This window comes from Gastrolobium bilobum, unplaced genomic scaffold, assembly GCF_033153095.1.
Source record: "Gastrolobium bilobum isolate Gb01-03AN ecotype WA unplaced genomic scaffold, APGP_CSIRO_Gbil_v1 utg4431, whole genome shotgun sequence".
In the NCBI taxonomy this organism is placed as follows: Eukaryota; Viridiplantae; Streptophyta; class Magnoliopsida; order Fabales; family Fabaceae; genus Gastrolobium; species Gastrolobium bilobum.
Genome location: NW_026899844.1, coordinates 131,834 through 149,586, shown reverse-complemented (window position 1 = coordinate 149,586; position 17,753 = coordinate 131,834). Strand labels below are relative to the sequence as shown.

Sequence of the window (17,753 nt, the reverse complement as noted above, 5' to 3'; positions counted from 1 at the left end):
AGTAATTATGATTTTTTTTTTTTAAAAAAAAACCTTAACCGTTGGAAACTTACGAGTCGAACCTAACGTGTATATATAAAAAAAAATTTCATGTACCAGAAAAATATATATATTTATATATATATATATATATATATATATATAATTTTTATTGTTATTTTGTATGCACTACGATTTAAAATTTAACTTGATGCTTTAAATTTATTAAATTATGTATATATACACCATAGATTTGAATAAGTTTATGCACATGTAGGAGTAGTTAAATTTATCAAACTCTTACGTTTTAGAATTGAATTAGTGACTCAAAACAAAATAAATTTTTTTTACAATTAACTTGCTTTGTTTACGAAGTCTTATTTTTAGTTTTTTTCTTCTTTAAAAATAGAAACTTAATCAAACATAATTTCATAAAAGTTCTTATTATAAAAAAAAGTAATGAAGAAAAAGTTAAAAACTCCCTGGAGAAAAAAAAAAATTAAAATACATGTCACATTTTTGGATTCCTCATATTTATTTGATAATTTTACTCTTATTCTAAACTTGTATTTATAAATTTTATCATTTATCATATAATCCACCATAATAATAAATTATTTTATCTTCTCTCCTTTAAAATCATTAGCTTTATATGATCACTGAACAACTTTTAGGATTTTATAAGAGTTATGTTATAGGAAAAATAATTGTGTCATGTTATAGAGATTCATTTTTTGTGTCTTAGTTTTTATTTTATTTTTTGCTTCAAAAAATGCAGACCCCATAGAATGTTAAGTGTGTGTAAAAAAGTTTTTTTTGTATCGTGTTACCTAATGAATGCAAATTCCCAACTTTTAATGTTTTTGACTTTAGTTTAACAGCAACTTTTACCTTAAAACAAAGGGCCAAATAGACTTGATAATTAAAACAAGTTGCATTATATTTTGATTACCAAAAAAAGAAAAACAAGTTGCATGTATTTTAACAAAAAAAAAGTCAGATTTATTTTAATGAAATCAAATTTAAAATATTATCTAATTTTTTTTATTTTTTCCAATAGTTTTTTACTAATGGTTATTCCTTGATAAATCATTCTTAAAAAAAGAATTTCATTTTTAAAAATACCCAAAAAATTATTTATTAAAATCTTAAAAACACTTATCAATTAATTAGAAAAAAACATCAGTATATTAAATTTTTAAAAGATTTTTAAACTTTTAAATTTTTATTTTTTTCAACGAGTGATTCAAGCCAAGGACCTCGTTAAAAAATCTAAAAGCATTTCTTCTTTTTCAACACGCACTTGTTTGTGATTCTACATCCACTGGAAGCGATGGCGTCCCTGCATATCCATGACTGTGTATTTGTTTGTTTCAACTTTTCGAGAAAATTTTTGGTGCTCGGATGTACCGAATTAGATTTTTTTTTTGAAGAAGTGTTTATTATTCTTTTAAATGATATAATCTATGTCATTTTACTCTTATTCGCAAAGAGGTAGACTCATAATTTTTTTTTTTTGTCAATTCTTTCTCTCTTCTTTTATTTATCTATTTCTCTCTTTTAAGATGACATATATGTTTACTTTTTTTTTTACTAAAAGAAAGAAAACTTTTTATAATTTAAAGAAAAATATAAAAAAAATTCCTTTTTTAATAAAATTCGGTACGGCGGTGGACCACAGTTTTTCTCCCACTTTCCGGGTTTCAAGTTGTTGATAATAAAAAAGATCGTGTTGGAGAACACGACTATTTAACTTTCCACTTCAAACCCATATAATTGAGAAAAGGAGAGCTATCTTTATTCGAGTCTGATAACTTTTATGTGATCAATTTTTTTTTTTAATTTCTGATTTTGAGAATAGAAATGAATAGAAAATTTGTTTGGTAAAATTGATTTATTTTTTTGTTCTCGGGATGAACTAGTTTAATTTTTGTGCTGGTTAATAGAAAAAAGAATAAAAAAAATTCTGTTTTTTTTTGTTCCCGGACACAAAATGATAAACACTTATTTCTCTCGATTACTCTCCACCACTATCATCATTATCATTAGCACCATCATCCAGACATGACCACTGCCACCATCCGCCGCCGTCGTCGTACCACCAATGATGTTGTCACCACCACCACCACGACGCCAGCGCCACCACCTCCATCCATCACCACTGTCGTCATCGCCACCACTACTGTCACTGTCACCCCTACCATCGTCGCAGTCACTGCCATTACCGTCTCCGCCGCCACCTCCACCACTACCATCATCGTAACCACCACCACTACCATTATCGTCATCACCATGTCATTGCCACCACCACGACGCCACCATCACTAACCACCACTACCATTGCTGCAGCCACCATCGCCGCCACCGCCACCACTACCATCATCATAACCACCACCACCACTATCGTTATCACCACGTCATTGCTACTACCATGACGCCACCACCATCACAAACCACCAATACTATTGTTGCATCCACTGCTATTACCACCTCTACTATCACCGCAGTCGCTGTCTTTACTACCAATGTCACCAACCACCACCAATAGCGAATCCAGAAAATTTTATTTATGTCTGCACATTTAATGACACTGAATTTTTTTTAAAAATGTTGAGGATAGTGGTGGAAACAAAGAGGTTCAGGTGAAAGTTCTTGTAAAGCGTGGGAACAAGCAACAAACAAAGCAGATGTACATCTCTCAGAATTCCACATTGGTGCAGAGTACAAAACAGAAAGAAGCAGCTGAACTTCAAGAGAAAGAAGACATTAAAAGGCGTGTTTTGAAGTATAATGATAAAGAAGAGGAGGAGCTTAATGGATTAGGAACCCAGCCCACAAACTGGATGCAGAGTGGTGGTAACAAGGCTGGTGGTCGTGGCAACACTTTAGTATCAAAATCTTGTGTCTGCAAATGCTAGTGTGGGTCCGCCATTGACCACCACCATCGTCGCAGCCACTGTCGTCACCAACACCAACACCAACCACAACCACCATCTTCTCAGCCACTACCATCACCACCACCACCATTATGTCATCACTCTTATCATCACCATCATCTCAACCACTGTTGTTACTACCACTACCATCACCACGCCACTACTACTACCACCACTGCTGTCGTCACCACCATCGCCACCATTATTGTCGCCGCCACTGCCACCACCACCACATCATATGAAAAGGAAAGTGATAATCTGAAAAAAATTATGCTTAATTTTTTAATTATATTATTTGTTGTATTATCAAACACAATTCTCTTTCTCACAATAAAAATAGAATATGTTATCAAATATATTTTTCTCAGAACTGTTCCAAGACACAAAAATAGAAAAAAATTATTTCTTTTCAAAAACAGTACCAAAGAACATAATGGTTGTCATGCACACCCTAAAAGAGCTATCTTATCTTATATTTACAAAAAAAAGAACTATCTTATCAGTAAGTTATTTCATATTTATAAAGTTATTTCGCTTAATTATTATTTTTAAGTTAAATAAATAAAATATATTATTATAAAATTCCCTATTATATTAAATAAGGGATTGATTTTTCTTATGTCATTGGAGACAAGACTATCTCCTATAGAGACATCTTCAAGAGGGTCCTATACTATAACAAAAAGAAAAAAGAAAAAATTGATGGCTCAAATTTCGAAGGGTCTATGGCATGAGGTAAGCTCTCTCCAATGACATAAGAAAAATATTACCCATTAAATAAATACTTATATTTTTCATTGAATTATTTTTTTTAAATTCCTTAACTAATATCCTCGCTAGCAAATTTCATAATTTTATATCCTATTAACGAATTTAAGAAAATTAAATATTCATAAGAAGGAGAATATTCAATATTTTTTAGACATATATATTTTTTTATTTTAAGAAATTAGGAGGGCAGTATGAGAATTTACAAAAGGACATAGCAATTTTTTTTATTAGCATCCGATTCCATAAGGAACCCATTTTTATTTTTATTTTTTTAAAAGAAGTTTAAGAATACAAGAAAATATTTTATTCAAAATTCGAGACGTATTACAAATCTCAAGTATAGCTTATGTAATATTTACATATAACTTACCAATAAAATAACCAATTAACCAATAGTACAAATAATGCACCAGACAGCTCAAGGACTTGTTCACGTGAACACGTTACAGACACTTGCAAGTTGCAATAGATAGTTAAAACGGTTTTTTTGTTATTCAATTATAACTAATGTACTGTGGTATCTTTCATCATCCTTCATTTCCATCTGTATATAAGGCTATATTCATTAATTACTTCAACAACTTAACTTTTTCTCATAATTCAGATTGTACATTTTATCAGAAAGCTTAGATTGTTAGCCTTCAATACCTTTGTATGGATGTTCGTTCCTTTCGTTGGGTCAACTATTGGCAACAACTGTCATGAGTCCATGACTAAGCAAAACTGTAAAATGGCACTATCTCCAATTTGGTGTATGCACTTCAACACATGGTAGATCCACCGTATTTGGTTACGGTGTCAAAATGGATCGATACAATACAATATAAATTTGACACAATACAAATATATGTAATATGAACACGATATAAATTTTTATTTGTATTAAAATCTTCGATCCGAACAAGACCCGTAAATTTTGTTGGTTGATACGACACGACACGAATGACACGCAAACTATGGGTCAAAATGATAATTGACAAATTTTTTTTAAAAAATAACAAAAAAATATGGGTCAAATTTATCTTTCTAACATGAATATGATATGAATTTTTTTTCTAATCAACCCGAACACGAATTTTTGTATCGTGTCGCGGGTCAACCTGCATACCATATTCTATTTTGACACTCCTAGGTTACGAAACAAAATTGTGTCCTGCTTGTCATAACTTGTTTTTACAGCTAGGCCTAGGTTACGAAGCAAACTTCAATAAACAAGACCACATCGTTGCTCGTTCTTTTTTTACCCTCCTTTGTCATGACCACGGATAGTAAAATGAAATTTCTATCAGTTTCTTTCAAATAAAATGCATTCCCTCAACTTAATAGGATAAAAAACTAAAATAATGTTCTTTTGAAAAGCAATATAAAAAACTTATGAAAAAAAGTAATTAGCGGCATAAGGTGATGTTATCCACATAAGCTTCCATGGACAAAATGCTAATCTATATTGCGTCTTGCAAGATGTGACATGAATTGACTTAAAAAAAAAATGTGCTGCCACCATGCTTGGAAGTTGGAAGAGGTTAAAAACTCAGCCTGAAAACGGGATGAGGCTAGGCATGACAATGGGCGTGTCTATTTAAAGGGGGAGTGAATCCTCTCACGTGCTTATTAACATGACCATGTCATGTGGGACAATCATAACCATGCATGGATGAGTTAATGGTGATAAGAGAGGAGAGAAAAAAAATATAAAGATAAGAAGTTACACAATTATCACCGTTGATTTAATTATTAATGGTTAAGATCCTCCCACATGACATGATCATGTTAAATTACACATGAGAGGATCCATTTCCATTTAAAGTCCTTAGGCTCGCCTAACTTTTTAAAAACGTGACCACACCTAAAAACTTATTTAAAATATTTACTAAATGGACCAATAAATTTGTCAATAAAATAGAAAGGCAAGTTACATCCCTTCAAATCTTTATCGTTATTCTCACTTACATGAATATACAAGTAGATCAATAAATAAGATTGGATTTAAACTTTTTATTTTTATAGCAATATAAATTAATTCTTCACTTTTCATATATTTATATTAAGTAGTACCTTTTACCAAATGTAATATTTTTTTTAGTAAAGTTTCCAAATCTAAATTTGTTTAACACTTATACTACACATTTTTTAAAATTTATATTATATGATAGATTATATAGTTGATTATTGCATAAGTTTGATTTTGAATATTTTATACACACGGGATGAGATTAAGTGCATGTTCAAATATTTTCTTACAGAATAAGTTAGCTTTTTCATCTCCGAAATCCACAGGACGGTTATGTTTATTTTGAAGGATGCAAGTTGAAATGAGGTTGCACAAAAACCACCCATACCCGACCAATCCCAAGCCAACAGAGAACATCAGCGCCTCCTATTTTAATTAATGATATAAATGAAAAGTTTCTCTTGCAATGCCCTAGTTTCCTGAGTGCAAGATAGGCTGGGGGATACCCATTACGTATGGTACTAATATATATGCATGCTCGTTCTCCACCATTTCCAATAATTTTTTTTGAGAATAAATGAATACTGATTCTACACCATATTCAATATTTTTTTTGAGAATGGATCCTCTCTCATGTGGAAAAGTAATATGTAATCATGTTCTTTAATCACAATCACTCATTAATGATGAGATACGAGAGAAAATTGCATAATTTTTAAATAAGTGATTGTGATAAAATAGCATGACCACATGATCATTTTTTCACATGAAAAGATCCATTCCTATTTTTATTTTTTTTAGAGAAAAAATGTACTTACACCTGTACCAACTACCAATGCAATATAGCTTGCTTATTAATACTAGAATAAAAATTAATTTAAAGATTAAAATAAGCACCAATAGATAACAGTAAATATGGAGGGCTGGTAGAAGTGAAGTACCATCCATTGTGTATTATCCAGTTTCCATATACACACTTTTGGATCAGCAAATATACAAAAAAAAAAAAAAAAAAAAAAAAAAAAAAAAAAAAAAAAAAAAAAATAAGGGATGATCAACCATTAATACATCTTAAGTATAAATTCAAATTATAATCCACAGCAACTAATGCTAACGCCACGACTTATGCTAATGCCAACTTTTCATCGCCTCGTTTTCACAATTGTATATTGAATATACTAAAATATACATACACAGGCAAGGGAAAGAACACGGGACCCAAATACAGAGTGGCCGAGAAGAGAAACTAGCACAAGATATCAAATAACTAATTTGAACAAATTAGAATAATATTATAAGCAATTAACAATCAATAAAAATTTATAAAATAAAATAACGGGAGGGATGTGAAAATAAATACACCTAGAGAACAGAAATTCTATGGCTAGATATTTAACGCACAATTCAAATTTACAATGTTTGTGTGCCATCTCTAAATTAACTACCTGATTCCTGACAAACTCCCCAATAAGCTAGTATGATCCCCACTAATTCTCAACAGAGTCGATTAAAAACTTTCATCTTGCCAGATGCAGGCCATGTCCAGCAAAAGTATGTACGGCAGCTAGATAGAATTCAACATTTATAGTAACAGCTCTCCACTAAAGAAAAAACTATCCAAACAGGTTTGGAGAATGTCACTAAATGTAGTGATAAATGAGAGCTCAGAATTTACAACATTCTTACAATGCCACCAATCAAAGAAGGCAACCCAAGAAGAATCAGTGCTCAGGAGTATTTTACACAATCACAAGAAAACCTGCAAGTATTAATAAATAAATTTTGCAAACCTTGCCCAGGCAACATACCAAGAAGAAGGGCAGAGAATGATAAGGAGGGGGTAAATTCAGCATCAAAAGTAAATAAATAAATAAAAAGAACCTTTTCCTTCTAATTATTTTTCATTTAATGATAAAACTTGGAAGTAAAGGGTAAAAAAAGAAATGGTTAGGCAATGCATCTTAAATGTTGGATTTCGATTTCAATCACTAAAGTTTAGGGATACGATTAAGATTGATTTGTAATTAATTGTAGTTTGCTTATTTAATTTTGCTAATTTAATTCTGTTTCCTTATTTTAATTAGTCAACCTTTTTCAATAAAAGAGATTAAGAAGGGTGTTTCCTATAATCTTGCTAACCTGATTTTGTTGTCTTTAATTTAGGAGATTTAATGCTGGAATTATGTAAATCAGTAGCAGACCTGTTGCCATGTTCTCCCCTATACATTCCTCTCCTTTTAATCACTTCGAATAAGAAGAATATCAGAGTTTTCCTGTCTGAAAAATGAACACTAAACATTTAAAAGTTTTTTGTTATACCAACAATGGCCTTTCACACACTGGAAAAACTCGCTATAATTATTTTCATCCAATTCGATAGGGAACAAATTATTAATAAAGATTAGTCTCATCACCTAAGATTACTATTCTCAACATTTACATCAATCAAAAAGAAACACTTTCCTACAAAATCCCTTCTCCTTTCAAGCTGGCTGTAAATTACATCTAAAAAAATACAGGAATAAATACCTTGAAAGCATTAACAACATATTTTAGCTGAGAAAAGCTTAGCACCGCTCAAGATTACCCACCTCTGATGCACAAGCAATTTGTAGTCACCTGCCTTGAACCACTCTATAATTTAGGACCAGGTCATCTTGTTTCTTCCATATATAAGCTCGCACTGTGGCTAAGCTCATTTCAGGAGACAACACCTGAAAATAAACCAAAAATGGCAATCAGATTAACAAAAGGATTCTAGTAGGCATATACATGAATTTAAAAACTTGCAGAATCTCGGCACCTAGAAAACTATACTATACTGTATACACATTGTCATACGAGTGCATTCAAGAGACCATATCACTTGCCTGGTTGTTGCACAATATTTCAATGGAAGGTCTAAGTTTTTGCCAAGGCTTGAATCCAGATCGGAAAGATCCATCTCCAATTGCTTGATGCTGTGAGTGTGACCCAGCAAGTCCAGGGACAAAACTACCATCGGCATTTAAGCTATCCAAAGGTTTGTCGAGCACCATCTTTTCTACTACATAATTAATAACCTAAATAGACAAAAAGAAGGCAAAGCTAAGTTGACCATTCAGAAATGCATTGTCTACCTGGAAGAAACATGCACACAGTCCATGTAGTCAACACACACACACACACAAAAAAAAACAATTAATCCTTTTGGAAAGTAAGATCAAAGTCAATTTTACAACACATACAATTATTATTAGAGAAATTATTATCCATCAATTGTCAACTTATATAAATATTAAAACTTACTTTATGAATTCTTAATATACGTGGGGCACTTAGCTTCCCTTGTGTGAGGATCTGGACTGTAGAGCCTTCACATGGTTGCAAATAGAAACTGCATCTGCAGAGGTTATCACAAGAGAATCTATATTAAAGAGAACATCATAAAACTGGTCCGAGAACAATGATAATCAAGCTAAAAAAAATTGCCATCACACTCGACAATCAAATTCATAGACAATGTTCCATTGTTTTCTACAAAAGTAAAAAAACAAATTTGATATCTTCATGGCAATAACCTTTAAAAGTACCAAAAAAAATGTTCAAAGATGCTGTGGTCAACACATGGATAGAACCAAGCAACAGATACCACTGGATTAATGGGAAGAAAGATCCGAATGACTTATTAAGCATATAGCAATTGATAACATTATAAAAGCTACGTTAAGTACCACCATATTTTTTTGGATGTGAGAGTAAAGCACTTCCATATAACTCTAGAGTGAAGTTCTCATTCAGAAAACAAGGGTAACAGAAACTTTGAATCATCAAAACATGTTTAAGATATGCTTGTAAGCAATAACAATAATGATAATAATGAAGATATAATCATCATAGCTATGAAAATTGTAATGAGCATGGTTTCTTCCTTTCAACTACAACCATGTATAATGCAACCATTTTGGGAGAGGAAAAAAATGAAGAGGGAGGTGAAAAGTTACTTTGTATTTTCTCTGGGAGGTAACCGATTATTCAAAACACAGTCCAGACACCACCAGGGGAAGTCTTTCTCATCCTCAGTTCCATCTAAATCAGTAATTTTTTTTCTCCACGGACCTCCATGGGTGCCCTCAGTAACTAGGGAAGGAGGGGAAACAACTGAGAATTCAAACGGAGGATAAACCATAGCATCATTCTCAGAACTTCCATCAACCTCAATTCTTGAATGGGTAAGATTTCTAGTAGCAATATCCTTTCCAGAAAATAATTCCCCATTAGCTGGAGCTAGGGATCCCGTTCTTTGCTTTCGTTTTCTCAACCAATGAACCAAGAGCCCTTTAAGGGTTTCTCGAGCCAAATTAACCTGCAGAATAACAGGTATTGATTTAGATTGTTTATAGTAAACTACTCAAAACATTCTCATTATGTCATTGAATGCATAAATCTCGTATGTCTTGAAACTATAGAACTGCATAATAGAACTCAGCCAATGTCAGATCAACGGAAGTATAACTTTTAAATGCTTCCATGTCTATGATACTACTACCATGACAGGAATCATTTCAGATCAAACAAGATTCCGGACCAAGACAGGAAGATGGTTAAGTGCCACTGACCGTAATGGATCTCACACACATGAAGATGAATGTTAACAACTGTATAAACTTGACATCAATTACTTATTATAGCCAATAATAACAAGCAACTAGTTGCATAAAGTTGACATTAATTGTTACAGCATACCAAAACCTAGGAGCAAAATCGATATAATAAGGAATTTAAGAGAAGGGCAGGTAAATTGCTTATGACAATGAAGCCATTACCTTATCATCTTCGGGCTTGCCTACAATGTTAAGATCTGCTGAATACATCTCTGCAGAAAAGCATTGGGGAGTTTCCAAATGGACAGACAAACTTCCAAGCCTGGTATCCACTGTGAACCATGCAGGAATGCTAACCTGATGCAGCATTGAAAGAAAAATAAAAGCCAGCCAGAACTAACAAACTATTATAAATCATTATGTTGTCTTACCAAAGAAAAAGTATAATGAAAATGGAAATTCATGATTTAAATCCGTAATCATACCATCTCAAATAGCTCTTCCTTTTTCTCCTCAAATGAAACCTAAATAGTTCACAAGTAAAGCATCAGCTATTATGAACTCACAAATGAGCCCTATCAATTATAGTGGAAATTTGCAAATATCAATCACTACAGCCAAGCTCCTTCCCTAGTGAACAAGATTACCATGCAATTTACCAAATTAAAATACAGCCAGTTGTCACCTTTCCATAATCTTCAATCACAACACCTTTGGTAATCTCCCACAGCTTTACTGAACCAGACGTATCCTATACCGAGAGCCATTTATCAGTTCATAAGATAATAGAGAAAAATTAATAACTTCGTAGCAGAACAGATGACAGTATTAACATGTTTGGCACAATAACATCAACAGAAAACACCATTATTACCTTAGTCAGCACATGTCTCTTATTATTTAAAACCTCATGTTGCACTATTCCAGGGGTGCCCGCGATAGTTAAGGCAGGTTCTTTATATACAGGAACCTATTAACATTTGTAATTTTGACAAGAAAATGGACAATTATTAGTTCCCCATAACAGAAAGAACCAAATGAAAATATATTTTCAACAAGAACTTCTTTAGAAGACAAACACCGTCACATCCACAAATAGGAAGAACTAAGATGGGATATGCAAATTAACATGCTTCATCTATAAATGTGCATATGCTACTGGTATTATGAGTTCCCAGAGCAACACAACACTTTGAAGATAAAATGACACAATTAATATGGTGATTTTTTCAGAAACAAATGTAACATACAGGGGTAGATCCTTCGAGTGACACTCTTGCCCTTGAAAAGGACAAGTTTCCAGCTAAAAAAGAATTGCCTCTTTGGAAAATCTTCTGAGGGTTGCATCCTTCAGCAGGCCATCTATGGACAGAAGAATCTGTTGATGCAACCCACATGCTATCATCGTGCAAAGCCAATTGAAGAATAGGGTGCTCGCCTGTGCAAAGCAAACTACTCTCTCTTGTTTGCAAATCTGTCAAGTATAACTTCAGATATAAAGGAATTGGGCATTAGAAAGATGAGCTTCACAAGTTAAACAGAACAAGGAGATGTCACACAAATTCCAGTCATAATAATAATAATATTTTTTTTTTAATGGAAAACCGCACTCACTGAACAGTCTCTCCCACCACTATAAACATGACTAAATGACCGGGTGCTGGCAAGTGCCCAAACAGAATCTGTATGAACTGCATAAGAATGCACACATCTCTGCTGACCTATATCCCAAAGCCTATGAGGAAAGATGGACAGATTATTTGTCAACCACACAACAAAACAAATAGAAATGCTAAAAACACCATATTCATAGATTACCTTATCATAGAGTCTGAAGATCCTGATAAACAATACCTGCAGTAAAAAATGTTACAAATATTACAGCTGACTAGTCGGAAAAAATGTATTATTTAATTTGAATTAACAAATTTATCTAATAAAGAGATGCATGGCTGCATACACTAGCAAATAAAACCCAACAGCATTTTATTCACTAAACTATTGAATATTAAATAGCAGTCAACTGTGACATAGCCAATTAAAACATGATATGTTATTCGTGCATAGTATCTATATGGGGTGGGTTTACTGGCACTCCAATATGCCTATTCATATTCCCCACTTTTTATTTTTTATAAATTTTAAAGGAGACTGGAAAATTTGTTGACTATTTCCAGTACATGAGTCTGACGAGCAACCATCACTTCTGCTATTAGAGGTACCAAAATACAGATGTAAGTGTAGTAAAAACTCTTGACAAGAAATTGCTGCCAAAAACATTCATGAAGATGACCAAACAGACTTTAATTGTTGCAGTACTGGAAACAGATCCGGTAGCAACTGTAGTAATGCAGCTCTCAAGTCTGGTATTCAGCAAGATCCAATGCCTGACACTCTTGATAGAACTTACTTTTGGCATCAAAAAGGATAAACTCTTTTTCAAGGCACTCACTCATCAGAGAGAAGGAAAGGAAATACAAATAAAAAAAATGTTTGTGCACATATAAGATTATTTTTTCACTAGCGGAAATCGTAATTCAGTCAAATGAAAAGCTTTGAAATTCCTCCAATTTTCCCGCCAAAGTAATCTTTCGCTCTCCATTATATATCAATTAATCAAATGAAGTTTTGCATTAAACAGTCCTCAATCCATCAAGCTATTAGCAAAACAAATAAAAAAAAAAAATCAGTATGATTGAAAACTTCGTTCATAAGCACCAAAAAAAGGAGGAGCTGCAAATAAATTTAGCATCCAACTTTCCTTCAAACATACGATAAAGGTGGGTTAAGATAACACGTTGGTTCTATCGATCAAAATGTGAAACTCTCTTGGCAAAGTATGTTTAGTTTAGTTGGAAAGTTGTGAAAACAACTGATTATGTTTTCCATACTCTATCCAATTCCAAAGATGTACTAGCAGGAATTGGTTTACAATATGCCACGAAGGGCTGCTGGAATAAACCTGAAACTGAAGAAGCCATATCATGGGTAAGAAGAAGAACAAAAAATAGGAAGTGTGAATAGAGTTATTTTAGAAGTGAGAATAAATAATAAAAAATTATATTTTTTAAGTTTTAAATAAGGGTAAATTTGGAAAGCACCATAAAAACTAAAAAGTGAGGAGTGTTAATAGGCAATTAGGCATATTGGAGTGCAATAGCCCCACCCATCTATATGATATGGGAAAACATAGAAATGCTAAACAAGGAAGATCAACGCCAAGAAAAAGGGAATTTAATGATAATAAATAAATTATAAACAACTAGGAGGAAAAGCAAGTTACTAACTTTAACACATAAATGTTAACTGAAATTTTGCAACTAAACTTAGATTCCACTCCACAAACCTGCCATTAGAATCCAGAAGCAGAGCCCTGATGTTATCTGTATGCCCTCTGAGCTTCAGAGTCTTTGATCCTGATCTCGTGTCCCAGACACGCACAACCTAGAGAACCCACAAAAAAGAAGAAGAAATAAAGCATGCTCTAAAGGTCAGAGACAACATCCCATTATCTAGCTAACGAAATTCAAGCTACTATAGTTCAAACAAACCACCCTTCAATTTCCAAATGTAATAACAGAAGCCTCAAAAAGTCAAAGCATATGCCACATTGTACCTTTTCTGTGCCACCAGAGACAAGAATCGTTCCACCTTCATTCATTGCCAATGCATAAACAGAATCCTTATGGCCTTTGGCAGTAATTGGAATGTACCCCTGAGTTTGGGTAGTGTGCACAGATATACTGTTGCTTGAGCTGATAGTACGTAAGTTTGTCAACGGTAATGAGTTGCCAGAACCATTGATACCATTTGAAGCATCATCAACCATAGCATCATTGCACTTAGAGACTGGAGCAAGCGCAGCTTCAAGATCCCATATAAAAACCTCCCCGCCAAGGCCACCAGAGGCAACAATATTGCTCTAAAATGCACGACACTATTATAGGATCAGAGAACGGATTTGACAAAGATGCACATTTTCAATTCAATCAAAGTATCTATCAGATTCAATGCTAAACATATAAAAACAAGAAAATGAACCTTTTCTTGAAGCAATTAATAAAAAGCATAGGAAGTATGAAGTGCATTACATTTTTGACAGCTGCTGCGAGGCAAGTAACATAATCAGAGTGTTGGCGGAGTGTCCGAGTACAAGTTCCACTGGACAAGGCATTCCATGTCTAGCAAAAACACACAACAACCCATTTTATGAACATAGGAGTGAGTACTGGTATCATCTCAGAAGAGCAAGCACTGATTAGAACAAATAACAGCTCGTGATCAACAAACCTTAAGGGTCGTATCTGAAGAACAAGAAACAAGTGCATTATCACCAACAAGAACAGCATCATTAACCTGCAAGAAAAAAATAACATTTTTATACTCAACCGTAACTTATGCTGTTATGCAGGTGTGATATATTGTTCCGCTGTCATGTTTTGTGGGTATGAACGGCTCAGCATTTCCATCTCCTATTAATGTAGCACATAACAAATTAAATGCTAATGAAACAGGGTTTTAGAATTTAAGGACAAGTGTAAAATTTGAAGATTGATTACAAAACTTGGGAACATTGACATATTAAACACAAAGAATTGGCTAAAATTCAAGAAACTAATTGCAGCCATTTATAGTAACATAAAATAATTAGACAAAAAAAGGATATTTTCAAGGAAAAAAAATGGCCAGGAGAAACTTCAGAGGATTAGGATTTCAAAATATAATAGAAGGAAACCAGAATAAAAAAAAAAGGCAGCCTAAAAAAGAAGTTCAATAATGCAGTGATAACTTACCCCATACAATATTCGATCAAATCTCAGTTGTACTTGCAGTTTCAGTATTCTCTTTAATACAAGATAATCTAATGGATTTTTGTGGCCTTTTACTTCCCAACAATGCCTTTTCTACTAGAATTAAGCTCATTAAACTTTAACACACAAAAAGAACACCACAAACCATTTAAGAATGTTTGATAAAGTACTCTACAAAATAAAATAAATTAAATTCAATATCAAAATCAAGCAACGACAGACCTCCTTTGCAGATCAAAGACTAAAAAACAATATTCATCTAAATCAAACACCACCTACAGGCCCCACACAATCAATACCAAGATCCGAAGAATGAGGCAAATTTTGCACATATCATGGTAAAAAGCTTTCATATGTTGCATCATATATTTTATTACATCTTTTGACCGCACCACTGAGATTGGGCATTTAAGTTTTTTTTTTTTTTTCAAAAAAAAAATCATTAACAATCTAACATGAACTCCACTTAAATACCCCTGGTAGGAAAAAGCCAAAAAAAAAAGAGAAAAAAAATCCATTGTAGATGTAGCTTCATCAAGTAACTGTAGTAAAGAAACATTGCTACACTCCAGAGGCTATTAAATTAAATGTCACTATGGAAGGGTAGAAAATTAAAAAGAAAAAATAAACATAAGGATTACCCAATCCACATGAGATTCAAAGGTAGCAGAGCACGTCGCTGCATCCTCAGCTAGTGCCCATCGTTTTAACCTGCCATCACGGCTCCCAGTGAAGAGATAATCAGACCCATCAGATACCGCAGACGTAAGCAGAGCCAAACAATTTATGCCTGCGCAATGCTGCAGAAAATAACCAAATTTCAAACGAATGTAGACAGTGCAACTAAAAAAACTATCAAGATTGATGCAAATTTGGAATCTACGATATGACGCCTTTTGAAGCAAAATGCCAAGTACCTAGCAGAAAGGAGTCAAGTACCATACATCAACATTAACAACACCTTTATCCCAAACTAGTTGGGGTCGGTACAATAGTGTCCAACAAACTATTGATGAAGCTTTGATTGATTAGAAGTTAAAATATTGTGTAAATATTAAAAAATAAAGGGAGAAATATCCAAACCACCAAAGGGTCTAAGCCTAATATTAAAAGAGAGAAAATAATATTAAAATTTAAAGTAAACCTCCATTTTGATCCTTGTAAAATATTAGAAACATCAATTTGATCCTCAAATGATGGGTTTTGACATCAAAATAGTACAAATGCTGTTTACTAGGGCCAAATTGATGTCATTTGATAACCAAAGGTTATATAATTTGAGGACCAATTTGATGTCACTAATCTTTCAAGGAGTACATTGAAGTTCCCAAAATCTTTTGAGGAAAATTGGGGATATACTCTGAAATTTAAATTATTTTTTCATCCAACTAAGTAGAATATGTTTGTATTTATTTAAGAACAAATCAATTAGCCTCAACTAGTTAACAGGTTTAGAAGCCCAATGAACTAAATTATTGTGGGGACTAGGATGCAATGCAACTACAGGAAGCAAGCATGAAACTTGATTGTTTTAATGGAACAAATAAAATAAAGATATAATGAGCTCACCTTTGTGTCATCGGAATCATTCAACACGTAGGTTAATCTCTTCTCCTTACGAGGACGAGTTGAGTTATTTGTGTTACCCGCACTACCCACGCGGTGCATTGCAGAAACTAGAACAGTGCATAAATCACATAGCATAAGAAGTATAACCAGGAGATATTAAAGAAAGCGATTCTGAACAAGGAATTTTACTTAGGAGCATTTCCAAGCGTTAAAAATAAAATCTCTTTAAAAAAATTCAGATGATGTAGTTTATGAATTATGACCGTTTATTTAACAAAAAAAGTTCACAGTACAGAAGACCTCTCTCAAGGGCAGAGTTGAAGACATATCCAAACACTTCCACTTCCACAGAAGCCACATACATAAATGCATCAGGCATAACTGCCGCATAACCTAGGAGCTCTTAGGTTAAATAAGCTAGCACTAAGAATTCTCTATAACAGTATCTAAGTGTTATCAAATGTTTTCTGCCATCATATGAGAAGGACTTTAATCTTCTCAATATCTCAACCAGTGGTACTAAAATCTACAATTCCGCATCCTGGATCAACTATTTATTTTCTTACAGTCACACAATGGTAACCTCAGTATCCAAGCGAAGCTCAAACCCACCTTCTACACTATTTGACTTACCGGTCAAAGCATAATCGCGCATCAAACTCATCAACGACTCGATGAGAATCAAATTAAAAGCCACAGCAACATCATCAATCAACAAATATAAACCTGTAAGATATACAGAACGAGCCCCCCCGAAGCTATCGAATACCCCAAATTATCCCGATACACAAATAACACAAAGGAAAGAGAAGGAAAAAAAAAAGGTCAGAAAACAAAAAACATAACCCTTCACACAAATTAACTAGTCCGATCATAAGGTTAGGCACTTTGCAAAGCGCTCTGAGCTAAAAGCAGCTTATTATACGATGCACGAATTTTATTTTTATTTTCCTAGAATCGAAATCAGTAAATAATCGAATAAGAACAGTGCAAGAAAAAGGAAAAGTAGTAACCGTGATCAGTGATGAATTCGAAGCACTTTTGAGCTCGTTTCCTTCTATAGCCGAAGTTTCAACTTTTGCAGAGAGAAAGTGCTTACCAGATATATGTAGTGAGATAGAAGGGGTACAGCAAACGTGACTGTAAATATGGG

The 17,753-nt window shown here is 33.3% G+C and overlaps 1 protein-coding gene across 2 annotated transcripts; it reads right to left on the bottom strand.

Annotated features, from left to right (window-relative positions):
• Window positions 1–7,403: 7,403 nt before the first annotated feature.
• Window positions 7,404–17,753, bottom strand: LOC133293849 (uncharacterized). Of its 2 annotated transcripts, none has more exons than XM_061492464.1 (18): window positions 17,614–17,753; window positions 16,601–16,707; window positions 15,673–15,831; window positions 14,511–14,576; window positions 14,312–14,401; window positions 13,837–14,142; window positions 13,567–13,664; window positions 12,039–12,074; window positions 11,835–11,955; window positions 11,471–11,707; window positions 11,095–11,190; window positions 10,906–10,971; window positions 10,706–10,744; window positions 10,443–10,577; window positions 9,621–9,982; window positions 8,926–9,019; window positions 8,508–8,699; window positions 7,404–8,351 (listed from the first exon to the last, which is right to left on the bottom strand). In XM_061492464.1, exons 2-18 carry the CDS (start codon window positions 16,697–16,699, stop codon window positions 8,253–8,255), a joined length of 2,295 nt encoding a protein of 764 aa, XP_061348448.1. In that variant the 5' UTR covers window positions 16,700–16,707; window positions 17,614–17,753; the 3' UTR covers window positions 7,404–8,252. The 2 variants fall into 2 exon arrangements, with proteins under 2 accessions (XP_061348448.1, XP_061348447.1); XM_061492463.1 differs by lacking the exon at window positions 17,614–17,753 and adding an exon at window positions 17,234–17,606.